The sequence below is a fragment of the Motacilla alba genome, chromosome 3 (assembly GCF_015832195.1).
Source record: "Motacilla alba alba isolate MOTALB_02 chromosome 3, Motacilla_alba_V1.0_pri, whole genome shotgun sequence".
Taxonomy (NCBI): domain Eukaryota; kingdom Metazoa; phylum Chordata; class Aves; order Passeriformes; family Motacillidae; genus Motacilla; species Motacilla alba.
Window position 1 is genome coordinate 108,618,220 of NC_052018.1, and position 21,108 is coordinate 108,639,327.

Here is a 21,108-nt window from a genome sequence, read left to right on the forward strand (position 1 = left end):
AACTGAGCCTGAAGCTCATGGGGAGCCCGGAGCCAGCTCTAGGAGCAGCCCAGCTGGCCCCCAGCCGTGTCCCCCAGCAGCAGCCAGGTTCTGGGATACCTTGGGTGTCCCAACCCAGCTGCATGCTGCGGGCTCGGCCGAGTGAGCAGTGGCTCGGGATGCACGGAGGGAGCTCACTGTCAGAGGAGCCTGCTGGGAATCAGGACTGGCTTTCTCCAGTGGCTTTATAGGGATGGCTGTGAGATGGGCTGAAAAGCCCTCTGGGACTCTGGGAGCTTTGCTACAGCAGCAGCAGTGCTTCAGCCTTCATTTTTCCCTCGGCGTTCTCTTTTCAGCACGTAGCGCATTTATTCATGGCAAAATTAAATCGGTTTCAGTTAAAAATCGATTTTTATGTCAAGGAGTTTTCGGGTTCCCAAGAGGTTTTTGGGACAGCAGTGGCCAGCAGTGGCCAGCCCAACAACATCTGCTCTAAGATGTTCCATCAATAGCACACACACAGGGCTGAAACACAGATGTGTGGATTGAATCATTCAATAACTTCCATAAAGAACAAAGGCAGCCAACTCACACTGGAGCAACAATCAGGCCTTCAGTGAAAGCCCCCCTAAACAGTTCTGTAACTCAGGAACATTCTATTTTTTCCCCACTTTTTAATTTTGTAGTTGCCTTGTTTTCTGCCATTTATCATAGGTTTTCACTTTCTGATTCCCTGAGCCTTCCACAGAAAGAATGCTTGATCACTTCTTCTAAAAACCACCGATAAGAAAATTAAATCCCTTTGGCATCACTGCACAGAGTAGTTGCATAACAAACCGAGTATATATAGAAATTGCTTTCCAAGTATTTACATAAGAGCTCGGAATAACACAGATGTAAAAAAAAAAAAACTCCAACTCAATTTACAAACCAGCCCTGCAGTGCTTTTGTGTCTGATAAAGTGGAGCGAGCGAATCAGCTTACCAGTGGTACACAGGGAATATTAGTCTGGTGCTATTTACATAACTGGGAAAGAAAGATTAAAATGGGGCAGACAAGTGTGTATAAAGGGTGATTTCCTTATCTTGGAGAAGATCCTCTGTCTGGCCAGAGATTGGCATAGAAGTTGATACTTTAAAATACTTCAAGCTGTCCAAAATCTCCTCTGGTCTTTTTGTGCAAGCTGATGCCCATTCTGAGATCAGAACTCCACAGACACCTCTGCAAACTCTTCTCAACAGTCTCAGTCACAACACCCAACAAGAAAATCCAGGCTTGTTCTACCAACCTCTCTAAAGACTGAGCAGCACAATCATTTGTCTCCAAAATGTGCCCATAATTTAAGTTCCGGGACTTGGAGCATGCTGGGCACCAAGCACACCAGTCCAACCAAATGTGAAATCATCTTATGAATAAAATGGCTCCTCTTGAGGACCTTTAGATTTTGAGCTCGGCCTAAAGGTCCTGTGCACACTCCCAAAGGAGATCAGCACTCACTGGTGTTGGTTTTAACTGAGCTGCACCTTGGGCTTGTTATGTTGATGTCACCCAAACATCAACTCTCTAAAACCCAGCTTTCCTTCTTCTCCCTCTGCAGCAGCTGGGTCCAAATAGAATAGAATAGAATTTAGAATTTAATAGAATCTAATTTATTTCCTTCTGGACAGTGATGGAACAAACAGGCCCACGGAGATCAGTTCAGCCCTCTATTACTGTACATGCATTAAACATTAGGGCTGCTACACTCCTCCTGGTAAAGAGATGAAAAATGCACAGAACATTCCCAATTTGAATTCCGTAGTTATCCATAATGCTCTCAAAGGTGTCTATTCTTTTCAGATGTCACCATGTCACTTTCCTGAGAAAGCTCATAAACCTCTCCCTCTTCCCTTTCTTACTGGCTGCCTCTCACTGGGTACAAATTCCTCAGAAAACAGACAGATCCCACCACTCCCAGCCTCCCCCAAATGGGGAGAATCAAAAATCATCCCTGGGCAGAGCCAGCCTAAGCTGAGCCCTACATGGACATTCATGGAGAGAGCAGAAAGATTTGCTAGAGCCTCTGGATCCAGATCCCATCCCAGAGCTGCTGCCCCAGGTCCCTGCTTTCTCCATGAAAATCAGTATTTTCCAATGTCATCCAAATGGATACACCTAACTCCCAAAAGGCATTCTCTGGACCCACTTCCCAGAATAATGCTGGGAACTGCAAAGCTGCTGCAGACCATTGATGGAGATGTGACATTTTCTGCATCACAGCCAGGAGCAAAAAGAAATCCCCTGTGGCGCTGTGTTTGCGGGTCCCAGGACGAGGGAAGAGATGAGAATCTTGACTCCATGTTTCAGAAGGCTGATTTATTATTTTATGATATTATATTTAAAATGCTATAGTAAAACTATACTAAAAGAATAGAGAAAGGATACTTGAGAAAGGTAGGCAATAATGAATAATAAAAACTCGTGGCAGATGAGGGAGTCCTGACACAGCTGGCTGGGATTGGTCATTGGGTAAAAACTATTCACAGGAGACCAACCAAAGATGCACCTGCCACATTCCACAGCAGCAGATAATTGTTGGTGACATTTCTTTTCTGAGGCTCCTCAGCTTCTCAGGAGAAAAATATGACAGTGACAATCCCTGATCTACCCCTCTCTTGGGGATTCTCCCCCATCAACAATGGCACTACTCCCACCCATGCTGCCCTGAATTTGTCTCTCCTAATGTTACATGTTCAGCCAATTTCCTCACATTCCCATGAAACAGCTCAGATTTTTCCCCATTTCTACTCAAGGGCCTCACTGCTGAGCCCCACCTCTTTCCCTGGACACGTGGAATCCTTGTATCCACTAGGGATTTGCCCACCTTTGTGCCTGTGGCACAGGTAGGAGGGAACAGCTCAAATTGCCCTCAAATTGCCAGCAACAGAGTGACAGAAACCCTCACCTCCCACCTGCACAGGGCTCAGCTCCCACTGAGGAAGGAAATTCCACACTGGTCCTCGGATTTATCTTGCTTCTAAGCTCTTGTAGCAGCAGATAAACCATCCACTAATAGAACACAAGTTCCAAGCACAGACAAGCATTTATCTTCTTTCAAACGCAGCATTTCATTGACTGATGGTATCTACAGAAGTGGAACGGACACTAACACTTTAAATCCGTCATGAAGAAGGATATTTTTCATAAAAGCAGGTGAGAAGGCAGCTTCACCAAAGATACCATGCAGAACAGAGTCAGGACATAAAAAATATGCTCCCTAAAAACCCAAGGGTAGCCTGCAGCCTGTGAACTCACTAATTTCCAGACCCCAACACAGCAGCTGCTGTTGCTCAGTTGGTGGGAGACGGGGACAGTTTAAGTTGTGCCACACAGGTTCCAGAGCATAAAATCTGTTTACTCCTTACTCAGTGATGGAGTCAGCCTTCTCTTAAACAAGCAATTCCATGTACAAATCCGGTTTGAAAGAGCTGTCCCAGAATAAATGCACTCTAAATCCCGATGTCTTTCCATTGCCCACCCCGTGGACCCTCCTCTGCCAGTTGAGCTGATCACCTTTCCACTACACAAATCCACATTCTGTGTTCCCTCTTGCACATGAAAACCCAAATCTTGATTTTTGCAAGATCTGAAAGCGTGCCATTCTCCCAAAGCCCCTCAGATATCAGGCTGCTGCAGGGTTAAACCTCTGGGTGCCATTTCTCCAGAGGGCTGTTTCCCCAGTGGGATGTCCCTCTTCTCCTCTCTGCTGCCAGAAGCCTTTCCAGCAGGAGTGTTTCTCTTCCCCCCAAGCCTGGTGATAAATCCAGGCACGAGCCAGGAGGGCACTGGGGTTTCATAACTTAAACATGAGAACCCACGGCTCTGCAGGAGCGAGGCAAATGGACATAAACCAAATGGGCAGGAACATCTCAGCACCTGTTAGAGCACGAGCTCAGAGAGGACAGAGGCTACTGGGGGTCAGATAGCAGGGCACAAAGCACTGCGAGAACCCCAGGACGGTTTGGGTGGGAAGGGACCTTAAAACTCATCCAGTGCCACCCCTGCCACGGGCAAGGACACTTTCTATTGTATTTGTGGGGTGCCCAGATGAAGGAGGGAATGATGAATGTGACTCCATGTTCTCAGAAGGCTAATTTATTATTTTATGATGCTATATTATATTAAAGAATACTAAACTATACTAAAGAGTACAGAAAGGATACTTACTGAAGGCTCAAAAGATAATGAAAACTTTCCAGAGCCCCAACACAGCTTGGCCAATGAGTCAAACAATTCACATGAAACCAATGAAACAATCACCTGTGGGTAAACAATCTCCAAACACATTCCACACGTGAGCACAACACAGGAGAAGCAAATGAGGTCAGAATTTGTTTCCTTTTTTCTCTGAGGCTTCTCAGCTTCCCAGGAGAAAAATCCTGGGCAAAGGGATTTTTCAGAGAATGTGACTGTGACACACCTTCCACTATCCCAGGGTGCTCCAAGCTCCCTTCAGCCTGGCCTTGGACACTTCCAAGGATCCAGGGGCAGCCACAGCTGCTCTGGGCATCCTGTGCCAGGGTCTCCCCATCTTCACAGAGAAGAATTCCTTCTTACTTCAGTTCAGCAACGTAAAGCCTGAGTGAGGGAAAACTGCTGCTGTAGATCCATGGAAAACTGAGCCCCACTGTTGAGCTTGGCTTCCTCATTTTGGAAGTGTGCAAAAGATTAATGCTGGAATTGTTCAAAGAACACTTCAGGTTCATGCTAGGTGTAACAGAGGCATGAGTCTGGACAAGGGCTCCTGGAGAGCCTGACATCTCTGGCACAAAGCTTCTGCTTCACAGGTGCCTCACACATTCCAAGGGAAAGGAGGGCAGAAATCTGTGTCCATTATCACTCCTGAAGTAATGCTTCAGCCATGGAACCATTCACTGCCCAGAAGTCACGTGAGCAGGTATGTTTTGTTTTACTTGTTATGGAATAAAAACCTCCTGTTTGCCCTTTTCAAGATGGGCTTGTAATGGGAGGGCAGAGGGGGAGAAATGGGGTGGGAACATGGCTGTGGAAGGAGAAAAATCCATGAAACCCCCAAGTCTCACCAGTGTTCCAAAGGGGGAATAGTTTTACTCCTGGAAGTGCTGCGTTCAGGGTGTCAGTCCAGATCACTCCTCACAGAAGTTTCAGGGTTTGAAAAGGCAAAAAAATTCCAAATCCTGTTCCTACAAACAACCACCTCACAATAATCAACCTGGCTTGAAAATCCAAAAGTCTGGTTCATTAATTCAGAGTAACAATGGCTCTTTCCCTGCAAGACCCTGTGCCTTGCAGCCCTGCTGCTTTCTGGAGAGCTGCTGAAGCTCTCTGTGCAGACACAGACAAGATGCTCACCTGAGCCCCTGCTGACAGCCTCACTTTTGGCCTTATTAAGAGAGATAATACCAGCAACTGACACAGCACGCAGCAAAGCTGGCCAAAAAAAAAAGAGGCAAGGTTCCATGTTCAAAAAAGGAAGGAATTCCTGGAAAATGCAGTGCTCAGAGAATGAAACAAAAACAAACAAACAAACCTCTCCCCACACGCACAAAATACAAGCAACCCAAAAAAACCTAACCAAAATATACACAAGAAAACAATCTTGGCACCACTGAAAACTCCATAATTCAATAAAATGAAAGTAAAAAGCAGAGATAGGGAGTAGGACAGAGGGAAACGCCAAAATAAAGTGTGAAAAGTAGTGGGGCACAGAGCAGCAGGAGGGATTGGAAGAGGGAAAAACAGAAATGGGATTTACAATGTGATGGGGTGTAAGTCAGCAGAAGCACTCGGAGATGAGAGGGCAGGGGAGGGGAGGCACATGTTATTAGAGGTGCAGGTGGGGCAGAAAAAGGCTGCTCCAGCCACAGCTGGACAGGCCACATCTGGACAGGTCAGTGATGCCCAGCCCAGAGCAGTGACACAGCTCTGCTGGGGCCTGCCAGCACATGGAAGTGTTCAAACACAGACTCTGTATGGTACTGATGTCTACAACTTTGTCCTCTAGGGCCTGCTTTCAGTGTATGTAACTTCTAATATTGTCTCCCCTTATTTTTTGGGAGAAAAGCATCCTTCCTTGGATAAGAAGTTGACCAGGCTGTGGTCAACAGGGGTTTTTGTTTTCAACTATTCTCACAATACTCCTATATTTAACGGAATTACTGGAGAATTCATCAAGGATGATGGCTGGAGACCTCTCTCTCACTCAAGGTCTGCTGCCCTGGCACAGTAATGTCCTTGAGCAGCACTGGGATGGGCTGTGGGAGCCTTGGACAGGTCCTTGTGCTGAAAGCAAAGTCACTGCCTAGTTCCCCCAGTTCTCCTGTCACTGGTGCCAGCTGCAGAGCCCTGCACTGCTCCCAGGACCTCTCCTTTAACTGATGGACACCTGCAGGACTGTTGAAGGGAATCCACCCCAGGATGGTGCTCGTCTTCCACACAAACTCCGTCTCAAGTCAGTAATACTAAAACTCTCCAAATACATTTATTTATCACCAATGAAAATACTGTACAATAGCCCAAGAAAGGGGTGTAAAAAGGCAAGGTATTAAGTCTGGCTTTCATCAATGTCCTTGTCAGGATCCACGGCTGCAGCTTCGCTCTCCTGCTGCTGTTTCTTCCAGAGCTTTGCCATAGCCAGGAGTTTGAGGTTGGGCTGATTGGCAGTGTCTTCTGGGAAAATGTAATCATAGTACTCCTCCCATCCAGCATCAGACTAGAGAGAAAAAAATACCACAAAGCGAGTTTAATTTGCATGTTAACATTGGCTATTAGCAGGTGCTTCTAACAAGAAAGAGAAATTAGAGAAATAATATAAAATTAAAGCCCATGTTTGCTATCCCCTGCCCAGCACCTGCTTACATAAAGCTCAAAGCCACCGAGGGCTCACAGCCACTACTGCCATCATTTTTCCTTACCCCATCTTCGGCCTGCAGCTTCCTCCTCTTCTTTATTTTCTCAGGCATCAGTTTATCTATCCTCTCCTTCGTGGCATCAGTGCCAAACTCGTCCTCGAAGCTCCTCCAGGACTCGAGCAGCATGACCCTCTCCTCCTTCTCCTCGCAGCTGCGCATGGCCTTGTTGGCCTCCTCGTAGATCTGCCGGCAGCGCTGCAGCCGCTCCTCGTGCCCCGCCGACAGCTCGAACTGCGCCAGGCTGATCCACACCTGCGGGCACAGCACACAAACCCCAGCTCCAGCCTCTGCTCCACAGGTTAGAAACAACAAAGCAGCAAAAGAAAATGAAGATCAACGGCAGCAGGTGCCCAAAAAATCTTTTTTTTTCATAAGAGGGAGATTCGCCCCACTTCAGCAGGACACAACATCACGTAAGGCATGTGGATCAGTTTCTTGTGGCTGTTTCAAAACATGAGAAATCTGTGTGAATTCTGTCAATGACAGCACCAAGCGACACTGGAAAATCCCAGTTTTCCTTGCAATGTTTTAGCAACCAAGATCCCAAAGCTGCTCAGCAAAGAGGGCTGCTTGGAAAAGCTCCTTTCACCCGAGATAGGCCTGTTGTTGTATGGAACTCAGGAACTTCCCTCCCCCTTTCAGAGCACAGGCATGGGCCTGAACCTGGGCTGATCTGAGCCAAGGCAGCTCAGGCTTTCCCTGCCCACGGGCCAAGTTCAGGGCTGGCTCTGTGTCCTGGGTGCCCACACACACCTTGACGTGCTGCGTGCGCTGCAGCAACCGCCGGTAAAGGTTCCTGGTCTTCTCATACTCCTCTTGCTCAATCTCAAAGTCAATGTAGGATTTCCAAAGCACCTGTAACAGAGAAGCCTCTCATCATGTCCATTCCTTAGAACACTGGGAGGGGAAAAGAACAGATAAAGGTAAAATTTCCCTAAGAAAATGTCACCGTCGTATTTTCTGAAAAATCCCTTCGCCAGGATTTCTTCTCCTGGGAAGCTGGGAAGCCTCAAAGAAAAATGAAAACAATAATTATTTGATTAGCTTCTCCTGTGTTTTGCTGCTTTGGAATGTGATCTGGACATTGTTTACCAACTGGTCATTGTTTCTTTGGTTTCATGTGAATTGTTTTAACTTAATGACCAATCACGGTCAGGCTGTGTCGGACTCTGGAGAGTCAAGAGATTCATTATTTTTTAGCCTTCTGTAAGTATCCTTTCTCTATTCTTTAGTATAGCATTTTATAATATAATATAATATAATATAATATAATATAATATAATATAATATAATATAATATAATATAATATAATATAATTAATATCATATCATATCATATCATATCATATCATATCATAATAAATGAGCCTTCTAAGAACATGGAGTCAGATTCAATCCTTCCTCCCAACGATGAGGAACTCTGAAAATACCACAAGAAAAGGTTCAGGGATCAGGGTGTTTGGCAGCACAGGCTGGGATTAGGGCTGAGCAGCACCAAACTTGGTGCTCATCAACCACTCTGCTTTCCCTTCATCTTTCATCTGGTGGATTACTGACATGTTCATCAGCCACACTGTGCAATAAATACCCTTAAATCAATCCCCTCCCCGCTCACCTCTGGCATGTCCAGCCGGGGCTGGCCGATAGCCAGCTCGTAGATGGCCCGGGCACGGTCGATGTCCCCAAGGATGGTCTCCAGCTCAGCAAATTTAATCCAGGACGTGCAGTTTTCTGGTGCGAACTCCAGGAATTTTTCATACAACTTTCGGCAACGGTCAAATTCACGCAGCTGTAACTCCAGCTCTATGTAACCTTTAAACAGTTTGTTTTTTGGACATTTACCTATGGATGTCCCCTGTTGTGCATGAAAAAAAAACCCAAAAAACCAAACCCTTAGTGACCTTGCAGGAAAATAAAACCCCCCACTCGATTTTTTAAGTGTTTGAACTACAACTTGGTTTTTTGCACTGTTTATTCAGCTCGTTCAGGGGCAGTAGTAAATTCAACCAGTGTCTGCAGAACAAATGTGCATCCATGAACAGCAAGAGCCTGGGAAGCAGAAGACATCTGTCACTTGTCATTCTTTTACAGAATGTGGGCTCCCCATGGAGTGTGAGAGGAACCTACCCTGGTTTATCAGCTGAGCACCTGAAGGAAGCACAGTACCAGTCTGTGCCAGCCTGCCAGGTGAGCAGTTCCCAATCATCTCATGAAACAAATGATACCAAACAAACTGTGGCCCCTCACTGCTCCTCCTGGCACAGAGAATGGCTGCCCACCCCTGCCTGCTGGCTGGCAGCAATGGACAGGTGGAGAATAATGTCTTTACAAAGTACCTTCTTTCTGATACGCCTCTGAAGAAAACTGTCTGTCCTGAGCCAAGCTGTGAGAGGCAATTCTGCATTCTTAGTCTGGGAAACTCTTGTTTTAAGAGTTAAGAATGGGCTATACCTCAGACAGGCTGTAGTGATCTTGGCCTTGAAGTCACTTCTATAGACAATATTGTTTTCCAAGCAATGTGGCTTCTGCTCCCTCAAGCAGAATTGAGAAGGAATTCCCTTACCACAGTTCTCCTGCACAACATTCCTACATGTTTAGTACCTTGGAATTTATGAAAAATGGAGGAAACCACCACTTGGGATTATCAGTTTGGTCACTGTTATGGCCCTCCAGCTCTGCAGATGCCACTGGTATTTCAGAATATGCTCAATTTTTCTCCATGTGCCCATCAGTTTGCTCTTGGAAGTCAAACCACCTCAACTGCTACCAACACTGGCTTTCTCTCAAAATGCCTGATGCTATCCCTGAGCTTACTGAGAATATCTGAACTGAAAGGAAGTTTTTCATTTCAAAAGATGCCATTTCTTGCTGCCCCATCACACCCTGCTGTCCCCTCGTGCTGACATTCAGAGTGAACCTGCTCAGCAGCTCCTGAGCCTGCCTGAAGTCCCTGTGATTGCTTCTGTCAGCAGCTGGGACTGGCACACGGTTTGGCAGATCCTAATTTCCTAGAGGCAAACCTCCCATTCATCTACAAGGCTTTTTAAGACACTGTTGTTAAAACAAGTATCACTGTAAGCCATCAGCAGCAGCTAAGAACTTGTAAGAGCACTGAGCTGATGTGGGTGCTCTGCATTCAAAGCAGCACTCTGTCGTTTCTGCCCGGGGCTAATTCATCAGAACAAGCTACATTTCTTTTTAAATCATACATGACAGTAAATGCTGGCCCCTGCAGACTTCTTGGATGCTTTATTTTAAGTGGATTAAATCAGCAATTTAAAAAGGACAATTTAAGATCTTTTAATGCCATTCCTGTGTTACTATTAGTTAGTGGAGTCAATTATGGCTCTGACAAAAGCTTACCAAAGCCCTTCTGGCAAGGGTGAGGTTTTTCTGGCGAATTTCAAACTGTGCATACAGCAGCCACATTTTAGCAAATGTAAACTGGAAGAAAAAGAACAAAGTGCTATTTAGGCTGGAAAGTCAGTATATAATACTGTACACGTTGCTTAAAAAAAAAAGCATTTTGTCTATACAAGATAAGACTGCTACTGCAGGTGATCTCATTTGATCTCAGTGTTTTCCTGCTGAAAAGTTTAGGGTTCAATATCTAAAACAGCCTCTAGTACAGGACAATATATTGGGGTGAAAGCAAAAATGGCCAGGACAGAAGTCTTTTAAACCACAGAAAACAGTTTTTTAACCAATCATCAACTGGCAAAACATAAGTATTGCTGAATCAATTAATAGCTAATCAGCTCTTAATAACTAGGGATTAATCAGACACTCAGATGACACAATAAATGACAAACTAGAAAAAGAACACGAACAAGGATTTTCTGACATTCCAAGGCAAAGCAGTTGTAAGGGTTTGGCTACAGAGATGTTTCAAATTAAGTTCACAAGCAAAAACCCCAGAAAACCCCAGTCAATCAGCCTTGGAGACCGATTGTAACGGGGAAGACAGACCTGACAGCTGTTTTGTCAAACGCAGCTACCTCAGGGGTGGTGACCATGGAGGCCACTGGATGCTATAAAAGGTGTTAACCCAGTTTAGCAGAGCCTCAAGGGCCCTGCAAGAGACTGCCAAGACACCGGGCTGTGAGCAGCTACAAACGATCCTGCCTGAAGAGGAATGCAAGCAAGCAAAATCTAAGTGGTCTTCCCTATTTTCTGACTATGTGCAAGGTCATCCTCTTATGGTCTACTTAGCAACTACTTAGTAACTAGAAAATACTGTAAAAAACCCTTGTGTCTGGTGTAGGAGGGCATCCTGACACCAGTGCTTGCTCTGCACTTTCCCTCTGTGATGCAAATTACAGACATCTTGCACTCTTGCTTGAAAACAGTTTTGAAAGGTGGAGAAACTGGAAGGAATACTTGGAAGTTTTAAGCAAATTCTTCATGAACCCACTAGCAGCCGTTTGGAGCTGCTCTACACCCCTGAATGTAGCAGGGGAAGAGAACTAAAGGATCTTATTTTAACCCAAAACTCAAGCCAAACTGATGGAGGAGCCATACCTTCTTGTGGGGCAGGAGCTCAAGGCACGCCTGGTACACCTGTCTGGTTCGCTCTGCATCCTGTAAGAATTTAAATCAGCATTTAAAACACTTGGGTTACTGCTGAGATCATGCTGAATTTGAATCTTGCAGTGACTGCAAAACTGCAGAACGGTATCTAAGTCAAGCTGGTTAGAATCAGCAATGCTTATCTACTTAGTGTGCACAATTCAAAGGTGGTAGCTTCTGAATCAACAAGACTCACCTTTTCAAAGCAAGGTTCAGTGCCAGGAAGCCAACAATAAAACAAGGAGTGTCCCAGTTGTGGGAGGAAAAATAAGTATTTTCCTTTAACAGACACTGAACAGGTGTTCCATACTCAGAGAAGCTCTAGTGTTCCAATAGATACTTGCACAGCCTCTAAGGTCACAATAGCAACAACGTGGCTGCTTCACAGTTTTTGTTAACTATATAAAACTATTTCACAAGTTCAGGTAACAGTCTGCCACGTGCAGTTCAGTCAGGGCCACCAGAAATCCTCATTCCTGCTTTTGTTATCAGTGTGTTTCTGAGTGAATTGGAGTAAAAAAGTTTGGTTTTTTCCCAAGGGAAAAGTGGAAGAGGAAAAATTCTCTGTATTTAAATAGTAAAGCACGTTACACAAAACCAATAACACAGAGAATACTTAGCTCTTGGTTTTCCTATTAAAACACCAGCACCTGTTTACTACAGAGAAAGGGAAAGCCCGAATTGTCACTACTTGCCTTTGCCTCCAGCTCCTCATAGAGTGCATAGTTAATCCAGAGGTAGATGTACCTCTTCCAGTGGCGTTTCTCCTGGATGGGGGGCACGTTGGCGATGGCTCTCTCGTACACCTCCCGCACGGTCTCGGCGTCCGTGTCGCTCTCCACCAGCCGCAGGTAGTCGAACCACGCGTCATAGTTGTGGGGGTTTGCCTTCCAGAGACAGGGGACAGGGGCAACAGCAAACAAACTGCAGTCACTAAAACCAACACAGCCTCGTCCTTTACTTAGGCAGAATTTCACCTTTAAAACGGATCACTGGAATATTGAGGGAAACTGTCAGTCTTGGGGATGCTTACGGTAGAGCTTTTGGGTTATAAGGGACTTTGTTTTAAATTTTGGTTTTATTTTGCCCTCAGCATTGTGTCAATGAAGGCAAGCCAAGTGTGAGAAGGGACGAGGAGTGATGCAATGCGCAGTGTGAATTGAACAGCAGACAGGTGTGTTAAAAATAGCTTAGAAACTGTTATAAAATAGTTGATAATTGTTAAGCATGTACTGTTAGTGTGGTTATGGTAAAAGGGGTTAAAAGGGTAGTTGTAAGAAATACAACATACCATATTACACCTAAATAAAGTGCACCACTCCCCAAGCACAGCGAACCAACCTGGACAGAACTGTAATGGGCCAATGAAGCACCTAAAACCTTCTTGCAAATGAAGGATCCAAAAAGAAACCAATCCAAAGGGACAAAAAGCAAGATAAAAAGGGGCATCTGACCCAGGGAAACAGTGCTGCTCCACCTGGAACATCGGGGACATCACTGCTGAAGAAGACCCAGCACTGGCATTGCAGCATCCTCAAGGGGAATGCCCCTGCTTGGCCCACAAGCCCCCATGCTTTAGGCCCTTCTTTTATTATAATAAATGCTGAAATCACTTTAGTACCAGGAGTCTGTTCCCGTTTTTAACAGGTGTGGCATAAGTGTTTTCTCACAAAAAGGTATTTATGCACAGGTGAGGTGTCCTGTAATGGCTATTCCCTAACTTAAGTAGTAACTACAAGCTAAACTGCATTATCCTTAAGGGTACCAAGCCTTGAGTTCAATCCAAACCCCTCACCTGCACAATCTAGATTAGAAAGTAGAAACAAAGAAAAGCAGTGAATGCAGATTCCATCCCCAGGGATGGAATTCTGGCTCTAAAATGAACATTCCCTTGGTGGTTTTTTGGACTGACTTTCAAGGGTAATTTGAAACTCATCAGCCTTGATATCACAAAATACTCATGGTCCCTCAAGCCCCAGCTGGCTGTACAGTGAGCCTGGAGGATACCTGTCCCACATACCTTCACTTCCTCCTCATACTGGAATCTCCTCTTGCTGACAATGATGTCCTCAATTCCCCTCCTGTCTCCAAACTTCTTCTCAAAGATGGTGTAGTTCTTGAAGAGATTCTGGGCATCCTGCTTTGGAATTCTGTCCAAGGCATACTTGTAGATAACCCTCACTCTTTCAAACTGAAAATATTAAATATCATTTGAAAAATATTTACAAAGCAGTTTCTGCCCTCCCTGACAGTTTTTCAATGAGCTTTTAACAATATTTAATAGAATACAGAACTCTGGCACATCCTAAGGTAAGCAATTGTTTTAGAACAGGATGAACACAGATCTCCCTGAAGAGTTAACTTTGAGGGGGAAAAATAAACCTGAAAATGCCAGCCCCCATCATCTCTTACTAATTTACAGGTTTAGAATATTTTAACCAATTCCAGAGGTTGTGGTTTGGGGTCCACAGAATGTCTCCAATTTCATAACAGCCTGGGAACCTTAGAGACTGTGAAAAACATCTGGACCAATCCAGTTTTCTATCACGCAGGCCCATAACCTCTCAGAACCTCTCCAGTCTGAGGACAGAGGTTTGAGCCAATGCTGTTGGTCCTGGGGCTTGGCAGATCTCCCTTAGAGCATATTTTACTGATGTCACCAAAAGGCAACTAGAGGTGACCAAAAAACTGTCCCCCTAACCCAGACTACAGCCATGAGGTGCTGGGAACTGCAAGTACTGCAGCGAAGGTTAAATGGCTTCAGTTTTGATATTCAAGCAGAAACACTGGCGTGACTCAGATGCGTTGTCAAGTTCTTACCTCCTTCTGGTTCTCCTCAAACTTGGCAAAGGCCACGTACAAGTGCTCATCCATGTGCTCCTCCCCGAAGAACTCCACCGCCCTCTCGTACACCTTCCTGGCGTGGGCAAAGTAGCTGTGCTTCTCCTCGAAGCGCGCGTACTTGATCCAGTTCTTCACCTCGGGGTGAACGAGCACAAGTGCAGCTCTTGTTAAAGAAACAGCGCTGCCTGAGTGGCACATCCCCAGCTGGGCTCTTCCCAGGGACACCTCCCAGCATGCTACACCTGGGGAACAGTGAGTGCAGCTGGGAAGAAGACACTGACAGGTATAAGCATGCAAAAAGGTCTTGTGCCTTACTGTGACTTTTAAAAGGGATAAGGGTCAGGGAAAAATCTGAGGAGTAACCCGAAACAAATGATGGCTACAAAAGCTGGGTGCAGGAGCAGTGCAGTTGAACAGACTCTGTTGTGGCAGGACCCACAGCCACTGCACTGCATGTGGAGGCTTTCCCTAACAGGCTTTTCACACCTCCTGCTGGCTCCCAGGGTGGTGGCTCATTCCCAGCACACCACAGCAAAAAGGAGTACAGCGACGTTGCTGGACATGGAACACTTGGGAAGGAAATGATTATTGGAGACCTTAACCCAGGCAGGAGTCACAAGGCTCTGAAAAGGATATATCTCTCATAAATGCTTCGTGCTCTGTCCACCTCCTTGTATCTGAGCTCGAAGTTGATGTAGGAATGCCAGGCTTGCTCCTCTGGCTGCCACTCCATCCACCGTTCAAACACCTGGCGGGAGCCAGCAACGTTCCCCAGCATCTCCTCCATGTACGTGTACTTGTACCTGGGCAAAGGAGATGGACTTTCTGCAACCACATGGTGAACATGTCCATGCAAGGATTTCTGGAGTGCTTCCCAAGAGCATCCCTGAGCTCCCCTCACCTATTTCCTCCCAGCCCAGAAATGCCTCTAAGCACATCAGTGACTGGCAGCATCCAGGCACACCAACATCCTTCTCTCCCAAGGCTCTTGCCACTTAAAAACTACAAAACCTTCCCAAAACTTCAGCCTTCCTCCATTTTTTTTTCCAGACTAGCCTCAAGACTTGGAGCAGCAGGATAATCTGTATAACCCCGGGGGGGGTCTTTGGGGCTAGAAGGGGATCTTGCTGCTCAGCCAGCATACCAGAACTGGTTCACCCTGGGCAGGGTGGTGATGGCCCGGTCCCAGATGTTGCGGGCGTGGTTGACCTGGCGGTTCTTCATCTCCATCTCGGCATACTTCAGCCAGAGGGTGACGTTCCTGTAGTCCACATCCAGGGCACGCTCGTAAATGGAACGGGCTCTGGAAAACATGAGTGCAGGGCAAGGTCAAATGTGCCTCCCAGGCTTTGGTGTGTGTCTAAAAAGGCTTTTAAGAGATGCCTGCAGCCACATCATCCTTACCTCTGGATTTCCTTCAGGCTTTCCTCCCATTGTGCGTACTTTATCCAGTTACTGATAACAGTCCTGTTCTTTCTTATGTTATCTTCAAAAGTCTGAGGAGAAAGTTACATCTGTAAGTCAGAAATCCTTCTGCAGACCCCATTCACATCAAAAATGGCTTATGGGGTATTATAATAACCATTAGGAATGTGCTTACTTTGATTAGGCATTTTCAAAGCAAAAAGCCAAGCAAAACCATGGCTAAATCTGCACAAGCAAAGCAATTATTTCAAATGAAGATTTATAGCTCAGCATTCCTGTAATGTTATTTACTTTGTTCATTTATAGTGGCTGGCCAGATACTGCTGGTAATGAAGGAAACACCTATTAACTATGTAAGTAATTAATCTTTCAGTCTTCTGAACGTAGGCCCGGGGCAGATGTTGCTTGCTACCAGATTTTGTCAAGCAACACATCTGTAAGGTTCTGCTGAAGAGTAGCATGAAAAAGGGGTTTTAAAGAATTGGTGTCCACCTGGAAAGTCCACAAGGAATACGGACTACCTCTTGCTTAAGTTAAAAGTAATGGAATTGTAGTACTTTATGTGAGTGTCGAGATTAAACCAGTTAGGGGAGTTTTTTTTACTGTACCTTCCTCTTCCGGAGTTTATAGTCATTTAGCTCTTCAACATCTGTGATCTTCTGCTGCGGAGGCGGCGGCAGAAGCTCGAGTTCCCTCTCCTTGGCCTCTCTCAGGAGCTGCTCCGCTGTGATCTGAACTTCGGCGGGCGCCTTGTTTTTCACCTGCAAGGCAAACACAAGCGGGGCTCGGCTCACGTTTCCCGACACCAGCCAACTTCCTCCGGCTCCTCGCTACGTGCCGGAGCCCGCCGGGACGCGACAGCCCGCTGCGAGTGGAGGCAGAGTGGAGGGAGAGTGGGGACCGGGGGGTCCCGGGGGGTCGCCGCCGCCCACCTTCGCCACTTTGGGGATGCGCTGCTTCCCGGCCGCCGTGGACGCCATCTTGCCGCCGCTGCGCGCGCAGGCCCCGCCCCGCCACCCCTGACCTCACGCAGCGCCGCCCGAGCGCCGTTGCCGCGGTAACGCCGACGCGTCCCCGGGACTGTCCCTTCCGTCCGTGGGACCGCCTGTTCGGTCCGTCTCGTCCGTGCGCGCTCATCTCTTCCATCTGCGCGGTCTTTCCTGTCCTTGGGACGCTCTGCGGCCGGGGACGGAGCGGGTGAGTGGCCGGTGGTTCGCGGGGCGCCCCCTGGCGGCTCGGCGGTGCGGGTCTGTCCGCGTGCGTGGGCGTGGCCCGCCTGCCTGAGGGGGTCGTTCGCGCCCGGGGCTCCGTGAGGACACCTCGGGGGTGTCCACGGACAGTGAGGGTGCCCAGTGAGGGTGTCTTGTCCCCGGTGTCCCCAGCCCCCGCCCCTACCCCGCGGTACCGCCCCCAGTCCGGCCCGACCCCGCCCCAATCCACCGGGGGTGCCCCTTTAGAGGCGCCCGCAGCAGTCTTCCCCTTCAGAGCCCTCCCGAGGCAGGTGTGCGTTCGGCGTGTTTTGGGCTATAAACACCACAAAAAACCCAGCAACAACAACAAAAAAAAAAAAAAAAAACAAACCCAAAAACCAAAAAAAGCCACCGAGGAATCTTACTTCTACTTCAATGGGACGAGTGCAGGAGGTGCTGTAGGAGCAGCGCATTTCCTTACGGAGTTGGTGCGTTTTTACCGTGGGAATGCTGCTTTCGCCGCCTGCGGGAGCGCTTAGGGGGAGATGCGGGTGTATTTTTTGGGGTTTTTTTTGCGTTAAGTTAAACAGTTGACAGTGAAAATGTGGCAAAGGGTTTTCCTCGGTTGAAGTCATCTTAGCGCGCTAAACCTCAGCCGGTGAACGGCCCTTTAAAGTTCGTTTTAGTTTTCATTTTTAAACTGACGCGTGTTTGCAGTGGATGTGAGGCTTCAGGTTAATTTCAGGACCCGCGCTGGAGTGTCTTGTTAGTCTGTGAAAGATGTAGGAGTGCGTGTGACTCTTATCTGTATTTAAAGAGTGTGAAAGTCTGCATTTCTACTCTTTTTTCCTTTTAGTTGGGAATTGCGGTGCCTAATAACCGAGCATCGTGTTTGCATTTGGAGTCACTGTTGGAAGCGGCTGTTGTGTTTGGCAGAGTGGTGAGATTGCTCTGCTGGTCTAGGTGTGTTGGTTTAGGTTTTGGGATTTTTTTTTCCTAGTTAGTGCTGCTATAATTTGCGCATATATTTAAGGAAATGCGGGAAGCCGTTGTTTGGTCGCTTTATTTCACGTTCCTGATTGCTGGCTGGGGTCATAGCAAGCTGAAATACTGAGCAGAGACACACAGCTGAAGGGTGTTAGACTCGAGGGGATGGTCACAGGTGCTTTGAGGGTCTGCTGCCCCGTGTGTTCTGAAGTTGTTGGGCGGATCAACAAATCAGCTGTGCCTGGCACATTTTGTCAATTCGGAACCACAAAAACCCCCACTTTTTAAAAAAAAACTTTTTTTGTTTCCATGTAGGGAAGTAGTAGAGCTTTGAATAGCCACAGAACTTTGAATTCCTTCAGAAATTAAAGCCCTGCTGTTGACCTCAAAGGAAATTCGAGGAGCAGTTTTGCACAAAATAGAGTTAACTCACCTGAAGCTGCTGTTTAATCGGGAGCTTGTGTCCCTGATTGTTTGCAGCTGAGCCTCCCACTGAAGGCCTTTGAGATTGAAGTTCTTGGTGATGACCTGGTTAGCATGCAAATGAATAAATAGGAAAGCAGCTGTAGCCTATTAAAACAATTAATTTCCTCTGTAGGATCCAGACCGTAGGAGCGATTGCCTGCTGCAGTTCAGGTGTGCACTGGACAGGCAGTGTCTGTGTGGAGGTATGCACGAACTAGGCACCAAATCTATAGAAGCTCCCCCAATTTAGAGTTGTTATGAGACCCCCCTGAAGTGACTGTGTCGGGCAGGGGGTGGCAGTGGGATGGCTGGAGCCAGCAGTGTTTTCCTTGGCTCTCAGGGCAGCCGGCGGGATGGCCACAGTGACCTCCTCAAGGGGAAGTACAGATGTGGTCATTGCCAGAAGGACAGAGTCGCATGATGTCCCAGGCATTATCAGCCTCTTCAGCCCTGTCACAGAAGACCTCTTTGGAAGGATTGATGTCACTTACCTCTTGTAAGTAATGGTGTTTTGGGTTGTCACCTTTCAGGAAATTGCACCTAAAATAGCAGAAAACCTTCTGAGCCTTGACGAGGTGTGACATCATGACTTTTTGTGCTGTTTCTAAAAATGGAAAGAAAATGTACTTTCGTGTCTGTCACGTCCATAACTGTGCAAACCTGGGTGTCTGCCATGGCGGACAAGGTTTAATTCTACACTAGTTTCCTTTTGTTAAAAGCTCAGAAGAAATGCTCTTGAAAAAAACTATCAGCAGACAGGCTGTGTGACAGACAGGTACTGCTGGGTCACTTACATTTTTCCCCCTTAATAGCAAAAATTCCAGGTAACAGCTGTTTGGGGGCAAAGAGATGTGTGAAGAAACATACAAATGGAAGGGAATGTTGAAGTTTTTCATCTCAAATTTACTAATATGATTGAGGATTTGGAAATCCACCTGAATTTTTATAGTGTTAGGACACAAATATGTGGAACTGAAGCAATAATTCCAAGTTGGAATGTGGATGAAGAAGTTTTACTCATCAGGCCTGATCCTGGGAACCCTCTTGAACGTGGCTAGTTTTGCTATTCCAGCAGGCTGAGTACACAATCAGTTTCTTTTCTATGTGGATTTTCTTCAACTTGTGCAAAATTAAATTGTTTTCATAGAGAATTATCAAATCTCGCTTTGACACTCTGCAATGAGAAGAATGAGGTTATAGCCCATGCTGCCTTTCTGGACTATCCCAACTGGAATATCACTGATCAGGCTGAATGGGAACCATTCCTGCGTGAAAACTACCGTAACAATAAGTGCACTGTAAGTAAATTGTGTGATTATTTTAGTTGAGTTTTCATTTAAGGCTCAGGTATGGAAAATACACATGGGTGTCTGCAGCCTGTTTCCAGTAGATTTGAGGCATTCAGGAGGTGATGGAGTCCTTGTCAAACCCTCGTGCTGACAAGGGGAACCTTAGTTCTGCAGTGCACTTGTTCAGTGCAGGTGGGGAGAGTGCTGCTTGGGCGAGCTTGTGACTTTCTGGTAGGATCTGCAGAGTAGAAACAGGCCCTTATGAGTTTAGCACTCAAATGCTCCCTCATTATCAAGTCCAGCTGGGAACTAGATCGTGGGATTGTTGAGAAAATACAGAAAATGTTAAACGCCGAGCACTCATGAGGTGTGCAGCATGTGCCATAATGATGATGTGATGTGCCATAATGGTGATGGCAGTGCTGCTGTTATCTCTGGACATTTTGCTCATCGGTTACCCAGGGTCTTCTGTGATGTTAAGCAGTGGCTTGGAGGCAAACTGACAAAAACAGGGTTTGGAAATGTGTGCTCTTAAAGGAAACACCACCGGTGCAGCCAAAGGGAGTGTGCAAAAAGGACCTGTGATTTCCTTGTAAAGGACTGTGTTTGTCCCTTGAGCAGCACTTTGTGGGCAGCCACTTCATTCAGGGCACAGCTGCAGCTGCTCCAGGGGTTCTGCTGTGCTGTGATCTCCCTCAGGCTGTCTGGTGGCTCTGCAGAATCTGGTCTAGTGGCCTACAGAGAAAATGCAATAAAAATTAATTACTGCTCAGAACCAGTAGTGCAAAATACCTTGAAACACAGTCAGCATTCTATTTTTTCTAGAATGGAGTTTACTTGCTAAAGTAGGTGTGGAAGATTCAGTGTTTTATGCTTCTGCAGAAGCTCTGAACATATTCTGGGGTGTAACTTGATGGGATGTCCTTGGTAAACTGTAGGTTAAATCCATGCAGATGTTCTGTTCAAAACTGCGGTCATCTGAACATAGGAATTCTGTGAAGTGTAGTTGAATCTGAACATAGGAATTCTGTGAAGTGTAGTTGACTTGTCTTTTTCCTAGAGTACAGAAATGATTTCAGGGTCTGAAGTGAGGGTTGACTTGTGCAGAAAGGAATAAGTGAAGATGCTTTACTGAATTGTCTGGTTACCAGCACTATTCAGAAACCATTGCCATCCACATCTGGTTTACTTGGTGTCCTCTCAGACCTCTACAGTAATATATTTATTTTATTTCTTCCCTTTGCTTCTAAAAAAATAAACTGCCTGATGTTTAGGGACGTCTTTAGATGTTTGTTACAATGGCTTGTTGTCCTGATGCTGGTCCATGTACTGCAGCCTCTATCGAAATCATTCTTGCTCTTAAATTGCTGAACTTTGTTGGTGCCTCTAGCTATGGTGTTTTAGTTGAATATTATACTATTCAGAAGATGT

General features: G+C 46.3%; 2 protein-coding genes across 4 annotated transcripts in view; one reads left to right on the forward strand and one right to left on the reverse strand.

Annotated features, from left to right (window-relative positions):
- Positions 1-6,449: 6,449 nt before the first annotated feature.
- CRNKL1 (crooked neck pre-mRNA splicing factor 1) lies at positions 6,450-16,819 on the reverse strand. Its single transcript, XM_038133762.1, has 14 exons — positions 16,679-16,819; positions 16,355-16,507; positions 15,726-15,817; positions 15,466-15,624; positions 14,958-15,124; positions 14,298-14,476; positions 13,498-13,668; positions 12,173-12,364; positions 11,430-11,489; positions 10,272-10,352; positions 8,524-8,763; positions 7,662-7,763; positions 6,912-7,160; positions 6,450-6,709 (listed from the first exon to the last, which is right to left on the reverse strand). The coding sequence occupies exons 1-14, from the start codon at positions 16,724-16,726 to the stop codon at positions 6,542-6,544; spliced, it is 2,061 nt and encodes a 686-aa protein (XP_037989690.1). The 5' UTR covers positions 16,727-16,819; the 3' UTR covers positions 6,450-6,541.
- An 89-nt stretch (positions 16,820-16,908) lies between these two features.
- Positions 16,909-21,108, forward strand: part of CFAP61 (cilia and flagella associated protein 61) — a 94,461-nt gene continuing 90,261 nt past the window's right edge. For all 3 annotated transcript variants that reach the window (XR_005256535.1, XM_038133760.1, XM_038133761.1), the window contains exons 1-5: positions 16,909-16,943; positions 17,793-17,899; positions 18,522-18,591; positions 18,729-18,884; positions 19,536-19,686. Coding sequence is in view for 2 of the 3 variants with exons in the window: in XM_038133760.1 (XP_037989688.1) it covers positions 18,742-18,884; positions 19,536-19,686 (294 nt within the window). In the remaining variant the exon portion in view is untranslated. The remainder of the gene's footprint in view (positions 16,944-17,792; positions 17,900-18,521; positions 18,592-18,728; positions 18,885-19,535; positions 19,687-21,108) is intronic.

Bases quoted from the DNA above. Each gene is read 5' to 3' on its own strand.
- CRNKL1 (XM_038133762.1), bottom strand. From the start codon at position 16,726: ATGGCGTCCACGGCGGCCGGGAAGCAGCGCATCCCCAAAGTGGCGAAG. The intron at 15,818-16,354 runs GTACAGTAAAAA...CTTTCTCCTCAG, and splicing joins ATAAACTCCGGAAGAGGAAG to ACTTTTGAAGATAACATAAG. The intron at 11,490-12,172 runs GCAAGTAGTGAC...AAATTCTTACAG, and splicing joins ATGAGGAGCTGGAGGCAAAG to GATGCAGAGCGAACCAGACA.